At 39.5% G+C, this 13,850-nt stretch overlaps 1 protein-coding gene across 1 annotated transcript in view; it reads right to left on the minus strand.

Moving 5' to 3' along the window:
- Positions 1 to 3,721: 3,721 nt before the first annotated feature.
- Positions 3,722 to 13,850, minus strand: part of EYA3 (EYA transcriptional coactivator and phosphatase 3) — a gene marked incomplete at its 5' end in the record, with an annotated part of 28,895 nt that continues 18,766 nt past the window's right edge. The window contains 4 exons of the mRNA XM_008575574.1: positions 3,722 to 3,935; positions 5,955 to 6,055; positions 11,176 to 11,297; positions 12,358 to 12,472. Of these exons, the coding sequence (XP_008573796.1) occupies positions 3,855 to 3,935; positions 5,955 to 6,055; positions 11,176 to 11,297; positions 12,358 to 12,472 (419 nt within the window). The remainder of the gene's footprint in view (positions 3,936 to 5,954; positions 6,056 to 11,175; positions 11,298 to 12,357; positions 12,473 to 13,850) is intronic.

A 13,850-nucleotide genomic window follows, 5' to 3' on the forward strand; every position in this document is an offset into this window, starting at 1 on the left:
TTTTTGTTTTTACTCTTGGTGAAATGAATGACTCAGTTATTGAAAACATAGCATCATTCTAATGAACTCTTCAGAATCTTATGAAGTCCTAATTAGGACCCTACATAGCTGGGCAACTGGGCTGGTACTATTCAGAAAAGACACAGGAACAAACCATATAGAAAATAAAACCTTTATTTTTTTCAAGTTTATAAGATAGTTCCCATTACATATAACATTATGGTCAAGGATTCTACAGCCACGAATGCCCGCAGTCATATAAATATATCCAATCCAAGCAATGACTTTTCCTACTAAAAGAGGCATCTGAAGTCCAGAGGGAGAGTCGTGCTTTGAAGTAGAAGTCGTCCTTAATGGGATGGCTCCCGTCAGTGCATTAGGAGCTAGCCAAGGAGATTTGCTTGCTAGAGCTGTCCAACTCAGAGGAGAGGAAGGGACAGATGGCCTGCTGATAGAGGCTGGGACAGAACTAGATGCTCTTCTGTAGTTTAAGATATTTTAGAATCTCAAAAAATTAATATTTGGCTTCTATAGTGTGAATATCTGCGGAGTTCTAACTTTTGGATGAAAAAGGAAACCCACTGAGTGGTAGGAAATAGAAGCATGCTTAAGAGGGGGCCTAACTGCCCCCTTGTGGAGGGGTGAGGAGTGAGTGAGAGGAAGCCCCCAAGTTCACCACTCCTTGGCCAAGACTATAACTCTCCCAGGAAGAGGGAGACATGGCTCTGCCCCTATTCTCCTCTCTCCTGTGGTTCAGTGGCACCGACACCCATTCAAGATAGTGAACATCTAGAAGCTCCATGTGCTGCAGCTGGAGTGTGCCAATCAGATTCTACATGGAGCTTTAAAGCTGAGTTTGTATAAACTGCGAACAAGCTGTGGCACAAGTCTCTTTGGACACTAAATATGCCCTCCCCCCAAACTTGTAGAGCAGAAAACAAGAACACCCCAAATCAAATAAAAGCCTAAATAGGCATCTAAATCTGGAGGAGGCATCTATTCTCCTGGACACCACAGCTGCCCAAGGCACACTGGACAGGGTGATGCTAAGGCACAGTCAGTTTTACATTCGAAAGTCAAGCCACCTCCGAAACTCAGGACACACCTGACAACTCCAGATCCACTACTAGAGATAGCCTTCACCATGAAATGTACAGACCCATCTTATGAAATCCACAGTGCCCACCTGGAGAAGGACTCATCATCTGGCTTATTTCAGGGGGACTTTTTCTATTAAATAGGGCTTACAACTTGATGAATGAACCCACAGTATCCTTTGACCCGCAGCTTCCAGCAGCTCTTAATGCTGCCCACTTACTTTTCTTTCCAGATGTTTGTGCCAGGGATAAGAATTCTGTGTTCCCTGGTCAATTCATTTCAGAAAGATGGGCCAAGAAGCTCCTGTTTTCTGTCTGCCCTCTAAATGAGGGTGGCAGTGACCAGAAAAGAGCAGAAGATGCTCTGCTCAGAGAGCCTCCTCAACTCTCTTGGCCAAGTTCAAGTTCCTTTTGGAAAGGGCTAAGATAGGCAGTCAGGACAAGAGGAAAAAGGCAATTGAAAGGAATCCAAGTCATATTTTAAGGATAAAGAGCTCCCAAAGGGTGGGGAGAGAGAAGTGTTTGTGCATCTGTGTGCATGATATAGCCATACAAACCTGAGCACAGTACCAACAGGGTGGCCTTTGTCCAGAGCAAGAAACCAACAGGGTTTTGAGGCCTCAAAGTACAACCATCCTAGAGCTTTCTAAGATCAACCATCAAGCAAGGCAGAGCAGCATCTGGGCTACTATGCTGAATACAGACCAAGGGAAGGTCTGCTGACTACATTTCACTCCTCCGACCCCACAAGGAAACAAGACAAAAGAGGCAGTTAAGTAATGGAGCACTGACTTCAGCCCCTCTCCAAAAGCGTATTCCCTAATTGTGAGTCATGCAGCACTTTTGCAATCAGTTCTGAAGGAATGTGTATACCAGCCTTTCTCTGTTGCTATCTGGCATTTAGGATTCTTGCCTCTTTGTGCTGCAACAGCTCTGGAAATGGGTATGCAGAATCTCTGGGGACAAGCAATTATAGCTGGAGTAGGTCCTACTGAGGACCAAGACTGAGGTGCTTATATAATCATCTTTCTCTGTGCAGCCTGGGAGAGGATAAACTTCCTCAGCTCTAGGGAAGTTTCTCCTGCCTCAGCAGATGCCCAAGTTGGTCTTGGAGGAATAAGGCAGTCAACAAACATAGCTGGACTGAAAGGTTGGGGCCAGTGCATGGGGACCCACCAATCTTCCCAGAGGTCAAGCTGAGAGATGTTCCTGCATTTGGCCCAAGATTAAGTTTTCAGGAACGAACTGGAGGATCCAGCATCCTCATTTAAATAAGCAAAGTCTTTCTGGCCTTCTGGTTTCCCATTTTAGAATGGGATTTGAGAAGAGGGGTGTTCCAAGGGAAACTGGGTTTTGATTATAGCAATCTTCTTTTCAGTTTCAGGCAGAGATCTAAGTAAATATATGCCCAGGATACCCTTTCATATGGCTTAAGAGCTTCCGCAAAGGAAGTCCAATACATTGGTAGTTTTGGCCAAAATGTAGTTATAAGCCTGTTCTTAGACTTGATTTGACTTCTTAGGTCCAATATCCAGGGACTGGCCAGAGCTGCATGGAGGTGGATGGGAGGTGCAGAGGGCAGGAAAGAGACAAGAGTCTAGTACTTGATGACTAAGAAGGGAGAGGCTGCAGGGGTGAGCATCTAATGGGGAAAGGGTGCATCTTTGCAGGAGGAATAGGTAGATTCTTCCTGTCTCAAGAGCCAAAGAAGATGAAATTCCTAAGAAGCCTTCGTCCCTTCTCTCCAGTTTGGAGGCTAAGCCTCCTGGGACACAGTCCTTGAATATGAGTCAAACTGAAGGGTTAGAATTTATAGTATAAGAGAAAGAGTTTCTAGGGTTGTGCCATTTGGTTAAAGAGGAAGAGTGACTGGAAAGGGGACTAAGGCGTCTATGATGGGAAATGCCTAAGTCAAAAGTTAATCAGTGTCCAGTGCCCCACAGCTCAGCAAACTAGGAGATGGAAGAACGGGAAAGGAACCATCCTAGAGAGCAGACCACTGGAGCAGCTAAAGAGGTGCTACTGTCTCAAAGAGGTATTTTAGATATTTCAATTATTATTTTCAAGGAAACTTTATACGCCCTTTTCTTGCTAGAAAAAGAAAGGGGGGAAAAACCTGCTTCAAAGACCAGACCCTTACCTATAAAAATAACATACATATTCACTGGAAATGAGTTCTACAGCTAACGAGATTCTAAAGACTGCAAGAAATGTTATTATAAAGTCTGCGCATTTTTCCTATCACCTCAAGTTAATAGCAGTTCTCGATCTGGTCATGGACTAAGAGTGTAACTCTGCTCGAGGAATTTCCTTTTCTTTTTCTTCATTTTTTGAAACAAAACACAGAAGAATTAAAAGCACTGTAGTTGCAGTAAGTCTACTGTTCTCTCTATCCAACTGTCTCCTTCTGTACGAGGATGAACATGAGGCTATGGCTCACTCTTAGCAAAAACCGCAGCTGTTGGTTCTGATTGTGTTCTTGCCAGTATTCCATGGAGAAAACGAAAGAGAGAGAGACCCACAGAGACAAGAGAGTCCCCAGCTGGTTCTGGTCTCTAGCTCCCTTCTGGAGGGAAAAGGAGCAAACGGGGAAGCTCCTCATTCCAGTTCTTCTCTGATTGTGTTCTTGCCAGTATTCCATGGAGAAAACGAAAGAGAGAGAGACCCACAGAGACAAGAGAGTCCCCAGCTGGTTCCGGTCTCTAGCTCCCTTCTGGAGGGAAAAGGAGCAAACGGGGAAGCTCCTCATTCCAGTTCTTAGAGAAAATCAAGCTCCAAAGCTTGATGGAGGGATACTAGGTCTCCATGGTTTGTGATCCTCCAGAAGGGCATGTTGTGCTGGAAGAGAAGGGGTATAGCTGGTTAATCCAACTTCTTTTGGGAACTTATATGTACCCATACCCCTTCTTCCACAGATCTTTCCCCAAGGTACTTGGTGACCCTATCCACCCCTGCCCACATCACAGGGCTGTCATAAGGATCAAATAAGTTGCACGTATAAGGACTTTGTGCATTATAGGGCACTTTACAAATGTGAGGGATTTTTATTAGGTTTCAGTGGTAACTGTGCTTTTATGGGAGATATACCTGTTCTAGCTATTATACAGGGTCTTCAGGAGCAAATAAAATAGCCCAGGTAAAAAGATCAGTATTACTAAAAGATTACATTGTCTTACAGATGGTCAACTTCCTTAAATTTCAGAGATACAAGACCCAGATCTTGACCATGTCTAAGATGCAGAATATATAGATCTGCGAAATAATAATAAAGACATTATATTATGTGGTCAGAATCATGTCCAGAATACTGTATGGTGTTCTGGAAGGCACATTTTAAAGGAGCGCTTTGATAAACCCAAGTGTTGGAAACCATGTTCTATGAAGCTGAAGATTAGCTCTACTGATAATCTTGTTCAAACTTGTTCCAAGTCACTAAGAATACTGAGGTCCTAGGATACAGTTCTTTTGCCATGTGGCCTAGTTTTTTCCCAAGCCAGCTGCTCACACATAATATTTAAAAAGCTATTAATATACAGAAGAGGAAGTGGGCTTGTTATATTATGCTCAGGAGCGCTACACTAGGACTAGTATGTAAAAGTTAGAGAAATTTTTATTCAGTGCAAGGAGGAACACCCTAACGATCTGGATGACCCCACAGTGGAACAGGCTACCTGGGCATCAGTGTCTATTCAAGCAAGGACTAGAGTCTTCTGTCAGAGAGGCTCAGAAAGATCCCTCATAGGGTGGAGGTTGAACTGGATAAAGCATTTTCCAATGAGCATATTCTACAGTAGATGATTACAGACATCAGCTTAGAGACACCAACTCTGTTAATGACTTGAGTTGTTCTTTCTCTCCCCCACTCTCTTCTTCACATTGAGAAGCACTGATGCCTACACCCAATAGTGTCTTCCCCAAAGGGGGCATCAAGAAGCACTTTAGAATCAAAGCTTGAATGATAACAAATGTGAAAAAACAAAGGTCTTTGAATTGCTACATAAAGTGGCAAATGTAAACATAATGAGGTAATAATGCTAACTCATTACCAACCTCATAGTCCATTAATAGTTGCTAAGGTTTCTATGTTAACTGGGTGAAGAAAATCAGGGCAGTTAGTCTTAGTTGGCAACCCGTTACCCCCAAGTGTAAGAAATACTGTTGCTGGAAGAAAATAAACTGGGGCAGGAAGGGAAAGAACTTTATTCTTTAGATCCATTTAGCAGATAAGGAAACTCAAAGAGGATAAGTAAACTGTCCAAAATCACACAGCTAATAAACAGATGGGATATGAACCTGCTTGATTTTAGACTCCATAGCCAAGACTCATCTACTATTTCTTATATTAAGGGATGACCTGAAGTTGGGGCCTGTATAATGATGAGGTTAACATCAGAACAATCTTTTCAGGGTTCAAAAGCAGGAAGAACTTTCCCTATAGAAACAACTCCAATTGACCGTACTGTTGTTTTTTGAGAGTCTGAAGCCTGAACAAAGTAAGAATGTCACCTTTTTGCAGTCAGGTCTAATGCTCTTGAGAAGGCACTGCCTTCTAAGATGAAGATGGAAGATGGGGGGTCCAGCTCGGGTTTAATAATGGGGGTCCCTGTAGCAGGGTTCAAAGATTTTAAGATTTTTGAGTGGCAGGGAAGAGGGGAAGGGAGGGCTTAACAACTTATAAGGGAAAACTCCATTTGGGGAAAAAAATGACCCTCTTTTTCTTTAAAGAAAAATGGGAGAGGAAGAGAAGGAAGGGAAAACACTGTAAGTGCACAACAGAATGCTAAGATTTCATAATTTTACCATTTTTCTAATTGCTCAATGCACAACTACATAGACTATTTTCTTCACCATGGTTACCTGTTTGGCTGCAATTTCTTCATCTCGTCCATCTCCAATCACTACATATGTGACTTTCTTTCCAAACCTTGACACAATTCTCTCAAAGCAGCTCTCCTTACCTGATGAGAAAAAGAAATTTCCTATTAGGATATTCTTCTCTTATCTTTTTTTCAATATTAAAGAAAAGGGTGCTAGAGACCCAGTAGGTCCACTGCCCAAAGAATGTGAAATTGTACCATTAAAACAATGATGGTGACAACAACAACGACAATTTACTGTAATCTTCACATTGGCAGTGAAGTCCCAAAGATCCTAGTGTGAGGGGATTTGTGTAAATGGAAGACTAAGGGGCCCAGGCAGTGTGAGAGCTGTGACCACTGCCTCCCTCTTCCCCATCTCTTGTACTTTACAGCTTGCAAAGCACTTTTCAATTTATTCCTTCATTTAATTCTCAAAATAATCCAGCCAGATGGATACCATTCCCTATTTTACAGATGACAATGGAACTCACAGGTTTATCGGCTTGCAGCAGACCACAGACAAGCTAGTAGTAAGAATTTGGACTTTGGGCCTGGACTCCAAATCCAGGCTCTGGCTATTGTGTCATAATGAATGAACGATTTCTGAGGGGAAAAGTTTTAGGGTAGGAAAGAGAAGTGAAAACATAAGGCCCTGCTTTCTTGTTAGAAATAAGTTAACAGACAAAAAGCTGTCTCCCTCCAATTCCTTATTTTCCAGAAACAGACACCTGCTCTAAAGTATATATATCTAAAAGTGGAATTGCTTGATCACAGGGTCATGCACATCTCCAACTTTATTAGACATAAACAAAAACAGACTGTTCTCCAAGAAAGGTTATATCCATTTTCAGTCCCATCTGCAGAGTAAGAGTCTCCATTACCTTAACAAAGCTTGGCACTGTCAGATTAAAATTTCTATCTGATGAGTGGGAAATACATCACATTTTAATTTTCATTTTCTTAATTGGTGAAGTTAAGGAATTTTTCCTATGTTTACTGACAGTTTGGTTTTCTTTTTCTGCAAACTGGCTGTTTCAAGGTTTTTGCCTATTTTTTCTATAGGCAAAATTGTTTGTTGCTTATTGATTCACAGGAGTTCTTTATAGATTCTGTATACTAATTGTCAATTAAATGTGTTGCAAATATTTTCTCCTAGTCTGTGGCTTGTCTCATCAATTTATGTTATCTTTCATTGTAGGTAAAATTAAAAACTTCATGCAATCAAAATTATCTTTTTATTCTTTAAAATAACTTTTGGCTCTTTTAAAAAAGAGATCCTTCCCTACCTTAAGGTCATGCAGATACTCTTCTATATTTTCTCCTAAAAATTAAAAATTTGCTTTTCATGTTAAGTTTTTAATATACCTGGAATGTTTTATTTTTTCTTTTGGCAGCTGGCTGGTATGGGGATCTAAACCCTTGACTTTGGTTTTATCAACATTGCACTCTAACCAACTGAGCCATACCTGGAATTTATTTTTGCATGTTGGATAAAGAAGGAAAACAATTCTTTTTTCCCCCACATGGATAACCCGATTATCATAAGGACAGAAGATTCTGTCACTGCTGTATTCCTAGTGCCTTGGCAGTGCCTGGCACGCAGCAGGCACCATTATCATCTTTCCTCATCTAGTGGATCATTAACATCTGCATACACATTTAATATAATTTCTCTTATGTTCAAAAATCCTCTTGAGCCCACATACTCCTTCAGCTAATACCTCATTTCTTGTTATTTAAACAAACCTCTCTAAAGAGTTGCCATGTAGTTGCCTTCTCCAACTCCTTTCTTCCCATTCTCTCTTAAAACCATTCTAATTAGTGTTTCATCACCATCACTGCACTCAAACTGCATGTCAAAGTTCTTAATGACCTTCATGTAGCTAAAAACAACCTTCAATTCTCAGGTCTCATCTGACCCATCAACAACATCTGATAAGAGCTGATCACCCTTCCCTCCTTTGTCTTCAAGACACCATTCTCCTTTTCCCCCCTCCGTCTGAGGCTAATCCTTCTGACGCTTTTGCTAATTCTTCCTCATGATCCAAACATTTAAATATTAAAGGGCCCCAGGACTTGGTTCTTAGACTTCTATTCTCTATCTGCACTCACTTCTATGATCTCATCTAGTCTTAAATAACCATACATACATGAAAACTCTCAATTTTGTATAATTAGTCAGTATTCCTCCCTTGATTTCCAGAATGTGACTGCCTACTTGACGTCTTCACTTGGATGTCTAATAATTATTTCAAATTCAACATGCCAAACTAAACACCTAATCATTCTTCCACAGTCTTCATCTTAGTGAATGGCATCTTCATACTTTCAGTTGCTTAGGCTCAAATCCCTGGAATCACCCTTAACTTCTTTTTCTTTCAAACCCTATATCCAAACTATCAGCAAATTCTGTCAGCTCTGCCTTCATACTATAATCCTGTACTGCAGCTGGTTACTTCTCAACCTCCACCGCTACCACCCGGTCCAAGCCACCCATGATCTCAGGCTGGATTATTACAATAATCTCCTAACCTGTCTCCCAGCTGTCCTTCTCAAGACCTACACAGCAGTAAGACTGATGCTTTTAAAGTGTAAGTCAGATCATGTTACTCTTCTCACAACTTTATAACATTTCATTCCATAAGGCCCTAAAACATCTCCCTACCCTCTCCTTTGATCTCTCTCTCTCTGACCTTATTTCCTACTATTTTTTCTCCCTTGCTCTTCCTTGACCATACCACCAACCTTTTCCACTTTCTGTTTCTTCTTCTTGCCAGTTTTTTCTGCAGATATATGCTAATGGCTCACTCCCTCACCTCCTTTAGATCTTTGCTCAAAAGATACCTGTTCATTGAGGTCTTACCTAACTGCTATTTAAAACGTAATCCTACCTTCTCTACCTGATTTTTATCCACAGCACTCATTACCATTAAACATACTTTGTTTCACTTACTTATTTGTTTATTGATTGTCTCCTCCCACTAGGGACAGGGATTTTTGTATTTTTTGTTCACTGCTGTATCCCTTGTACCTAGAATAATGCCTAGCACATAAAAGAAGATCATCAAATATTTGTTGAATAAATGAAAAAAGAAAGAAAGAAAGTGTCACTAGAACTTGGTGGGCTTATTTATAACCTCCATAGATCCTGGGATATTAAAAAAAAATTAAATCTGTTTTTTACAAAGAAAGTTAATTGACAGGCATGTAGTAGATTAAAAAATAAATAACCACACTTAACCTTTAAACTCCAGGACCCTCCCCTTTGCTGCAATAGGAAGTAGGGACCATACACATAGTCTAAAGGGGATGGGAGTAAGGGAAGAGTTGTCATACTCCTCTTTCCCCAAACCATGTACAGCACATAAGGATTAGAGTGAGACATTCTGCTGCATCTCAGGTGCACAAGCTGGTTTTGTGTAAACCTAATGCCAATTATTAATTCATTCATTTAGCAAATATTTATTGAGCACCTACTATTTCATATACTCAGTATTAAATACATTTAAATTAAAAAAAAAAAAAAGATGACCGGTAAGGGGATCTCAACCCTTGACTTGGTGTTGTCAGCACGACTCTCTCCCAAGTGAGCCATGGACCGGCCCTTAAATACATTTTCAGGGGTTAAAAAGTACCTTTGTATACACAGTCTCATTTGATTTTCCCAAGTTCCCTGGTAGATTCTCATTTTACACAAGAAAACTGAGTCTCAAGAGATAAGATAATTTGCCTACAGTAAGGGTTAGTAAATGAGGGAGCAAGGACTTTGAATCCTAGTCCTTGGTTTTTATTTTCTTTTTTCTTTTTAAAAATTGTGGTAAAATATGAATAAGATAAAATTTACTAATTTAACCTTTAAGACACTTTTGTTTTTTTTTTTAAAAGATGACTGGTAATGGGATCTTAACTCTTGACTTGGTGTTGTCAGCACCAGGCTCACCCAGTGAGCTAACCGGCCATCTCTATATAGGGATCCGAACCCTGGCCTTGGTGTTATCAGCACCACACTCTCCCGAGTGAGCCACAGGCCAGCCCCTAAGACACTTTTAATTGTGGTAAAAAAAAAACACATAACAAAATTTACCATGTTAATCATGTTTTAAATGCACAATTCAGGAGTGGTTAAGTATCACACTGTTGTGCAACAGCTCTCCAGAACTTTATGATCTTGCAAAACTGAAATTCTATCCCTGTTGAACAACTCCCTATTTCCTCCCTCCCCTGGTTCCTGGAAACCACCATTCTACTTTCTGTTTCTAAGAATTTGATTACTCTAAGTACCTCATGTAAGTGGAATTAGACAGTATTTGTCTTTTTCTGACCATCTTATTTCACTTGGTATAATGTCTTCATCATTTGTTCATGTTGTAGCATGTGACAGGATTTCCTTCCCTTTTAAGGCTAATATTTTAGTGTGTGTGTGTGTGTGTGTGTGTGTGTGTGTGTGTGTGTGTGTGTATGTATGTGTGTGTATATATATATATATATATATATCACGTTTTGTTTATCCAGTCATCCACTGATGGGAATCTGGGTTGCTTCTACCTCTTGGCTACTGTGAATAATGCTATGAGCATGGGTGTGCAAATATCTCTCTGAAACCCTGCTTTTGGATATTTGCATGTATATCAAGAATCTGAGACTCAATTCTTTTTGATATTTACCCAAAAGTTGGATTACTATATCATATGGTAGTTCTACTTTATTTTTTTGAGGAACCATCATACTGTTTTCCATAGCAGTTCCACAGTGCACAAAGGTTCCGATTTCTCCACATCTTCACTAACAATTGTTATTTTGTTTTTGATTGTAGCCATTCTAATTGGTCTAAAATATTTTAACCATTTTTAAGTATGTAGTTTAGTCCTTGATTTTTAATCTACTGCTTTTCTATCATACTACATACTCTCTGTAAAAAAAAGAAAAAGAGAAACCTGAAATGAGGCAAAAATAGATTTCTAACCTAGAATAATGTTCTTCCAAATATTATGAAAGAAAAGAGCATGTTTATGTAACTTACTAGCTATAAGGCCTTTAGTAAGCTGTATAACTGCTAAGCCTCAACTGCCTCATCAGAAATATCAGAGGGCTATTGTTAGGATTATAGATCTTACTCAGATACATAAAGTGTTAACAGAAGGGCTGGCAAATAACAGGTGCATCATGAGTAGGAAGTCTTACTGTAAGGCCAGTGATAAGAAACAGAATAGAAACCATACCAATTTTGGTAGCACTATAGATGTTTTCAATAGGAAATATTTCTCCTAGTCCATATAGGAGAACCTTGGCCAGAGCTGGAACGAGCTGGGTGGTAGTGATCAGAACATTCACACAATTCTTTCTAGAAGAGAATAAGAATTAAAAAAAAAAAAAAAAAAAGGTGAAACTAAACCAACCTTAGAGCAAGAATTCAAATGGGCTAACTCTTTAGGATCTAACTATTAAAGATTAAACTCAAAGGGTCTGGTATGATATTGTTTAGTGCCAATGTTCAGTTATTACTCTTATTACTTCAGGTTTATTTATTTTCTATATTAAAATACAGAGATCCTACTCTTTTTGTCTCTCAGTGGACACAGAGTAGCAACTTATTCTTGCCTTTCCCCCCTTCTGACCATTCTAGCTCACTGCAACACCTTGGCAAATACCCGCAATCCATGTCATTGATATCATACTTTAGAAAACAAATAAACAACAAAGAGCTCTCAGTTACTGTACTATTTTGTCTGAATGCAATTCAGGCCATAAATGAGATATGATTTAAGTCCTCTGTGCTATTCATACAATAGCAACACGGATTACAGAATAGACATTAATTTCACATGCCCTTTACTTTCACTAGATATCCACCCCTTGGTGTCAGTTTTACTGTTTATTCTACTAGATTATGGATCTGGAATTCCAGCTTTGAGGGAGAGAGCAATAGGGTATTGGTACAGATATGGCTGCACTTATTCCTAGTCTAAACTTCAGGATGAAATCTCCTTAATCTGCTTACTGTACCCATTTTCTTTTGAATCTTGCCTTCTTCAGTGGGTTTGGGTACATTCTTGGAGCTTCATGTATTTAAGAATATTTGTGATATGGTACTACATGGATTCTTTGATGTCACCGAGCCCAACTTCTGGGCTGGAGATTATTGTTTACTAAGTTTTAATTTTGTGAGCAAAAAGTAAGAAAAAAGAAAAAGGGTTTCATAAATAAATATTCTCTTAGAACTCTAAGATGTGCTGCTAATATAAATAGAACTTGCCTCCCACCTAACCTAAATACTTCCCTGTATCATTTAAATTCCTTTCACCCCTATCCCAAACCTTATTTTAGGGAATGACCTGTCCTGAACCGGGGTAGGAAAGAGTGTGTCTCTGAGAAGATAAGACCTAAAAGAATCATTTCCATACCTGGACTGGATGAGAAGTAAGGACTTTAATGCAGTTCCTAACCAGGAATCTGTTAAAACTTCTATTTCTGCTCTTAATCTCTGCAGTGCTTCCTTTCTCTGAGGACTGAGGAGGCCTTTGGAAATAAAAGCAGACACATTTATCATTTGATGACATATACTTGCTGATACTGAGAAAGCAATATCTATACTCAATTTAGAATAGTGAGTCACTGAAATAGTTTACTGAGCTGAGTAGTGCTACTCAAAATGTCACTTTGACATTTTTCATCAGAATGTTTTGCTACAGGGGCAAAAAAATTCAGCTGATAGAAACACTACGATTAGATTCTGGTGCAAGCTCCTTCTTTCATCATTATCCAGTAACGTAACTGGCAGACTGGCAGACTTTGAGTAGCACTGCTTTAGAACATGGACATCAAGAACCAAAGAGCAAAAAAAAGAATGTTATAGCTGGAAGAGTCCTCAGCATTTCTAATCTCTTCCTAAAGAAACCAAAGTCCAAGGAGAAAAGAGGCCTGCTAAGATTACATAGCAAGTTTCTGGTCTCAGGAAGACTTTCCACTACCATACACAAGTCCCATGGTGACTGCACTTCTACTTGTGCCAGAACACATCAACCTGAGATTCCAGGTTGAACTGACCAACTCTCTGTAGTGTACTTACTTCTGAAACAACTGCAGCTGATAAGAGACTAAAACACTGCCTAAAACTAGACAATTAAGCACAAAACAAAACAGAACTCATACAATGGGAGCATGTTGTCAGACACTTGAGATATAGTATTCAGACAATAAATTTTGCTCTGAATTTTCTGTAGTGAAGGTTAAAAAAAAATCCTGTATTCTATTAGCAATACTCTAAAAGCAGAAGGCATTTCTGTGAGGAGGAGAACTGTGAGTATAATTTGTTTTCTGATTGGTGGTTTCACAATGCAAGCCTAGAATCAGATGACTCTTTTAACATTTTGGATAAAATAAAACAACAAAACCAATACCTATATGTAATATACTTAACTAATATATGATGTGGAATTTTTGTTAATTCATATTATACAAACAGGTGGATATTACTTTTAATCTGTACCCCAAACTAGGTTGATAGGATTCTCACAGAGGGTTGCATTACTAGCAGGAAACCAGGTCCAGGCACTGGGCAGGGAAAGGATCAGAGACTTAAGTTGTATTAAAACTAACAAAAGAAAGGCTAATTGTTTGTGAGAGAGGAAAAGTAAAAAGACTTGGGAGCTGATAAAATAAAAAGTACTGAGACTGAATCATGAGAAATAATATAAAAATGGGAAGCTGAAAAAAGTAAATTCAATTTCCAAAATCTAGAAGCCCATAAGTTTTATCTGGTATTAGAGGGCTATAACAGGAATGAACCAAATTAATCTTTTTTTTTTTTTTTTTTTTTTCCGTGTCCGGCAACGGATCGCAACCCTCAGTGTCGCGCCCGCACCGGACCGGGACCGGCAACGGGATCGCAACCCTC

This window comes from Galeopterus variegatus, unplaced genomic scaffold, assembly GCF_000696425.1.
Source record: "Galeopterus variegatus unplaced genomic scaffold, G_variegatus-3.0.2 Scaffold1207, whole genome shotgun sequence".
NCBI lineage: Eukaryota > Metazoa > Chordata > Mammalia > Dermoptera > Cynocephalidae > Galeopterus > Galeopterus variegatus.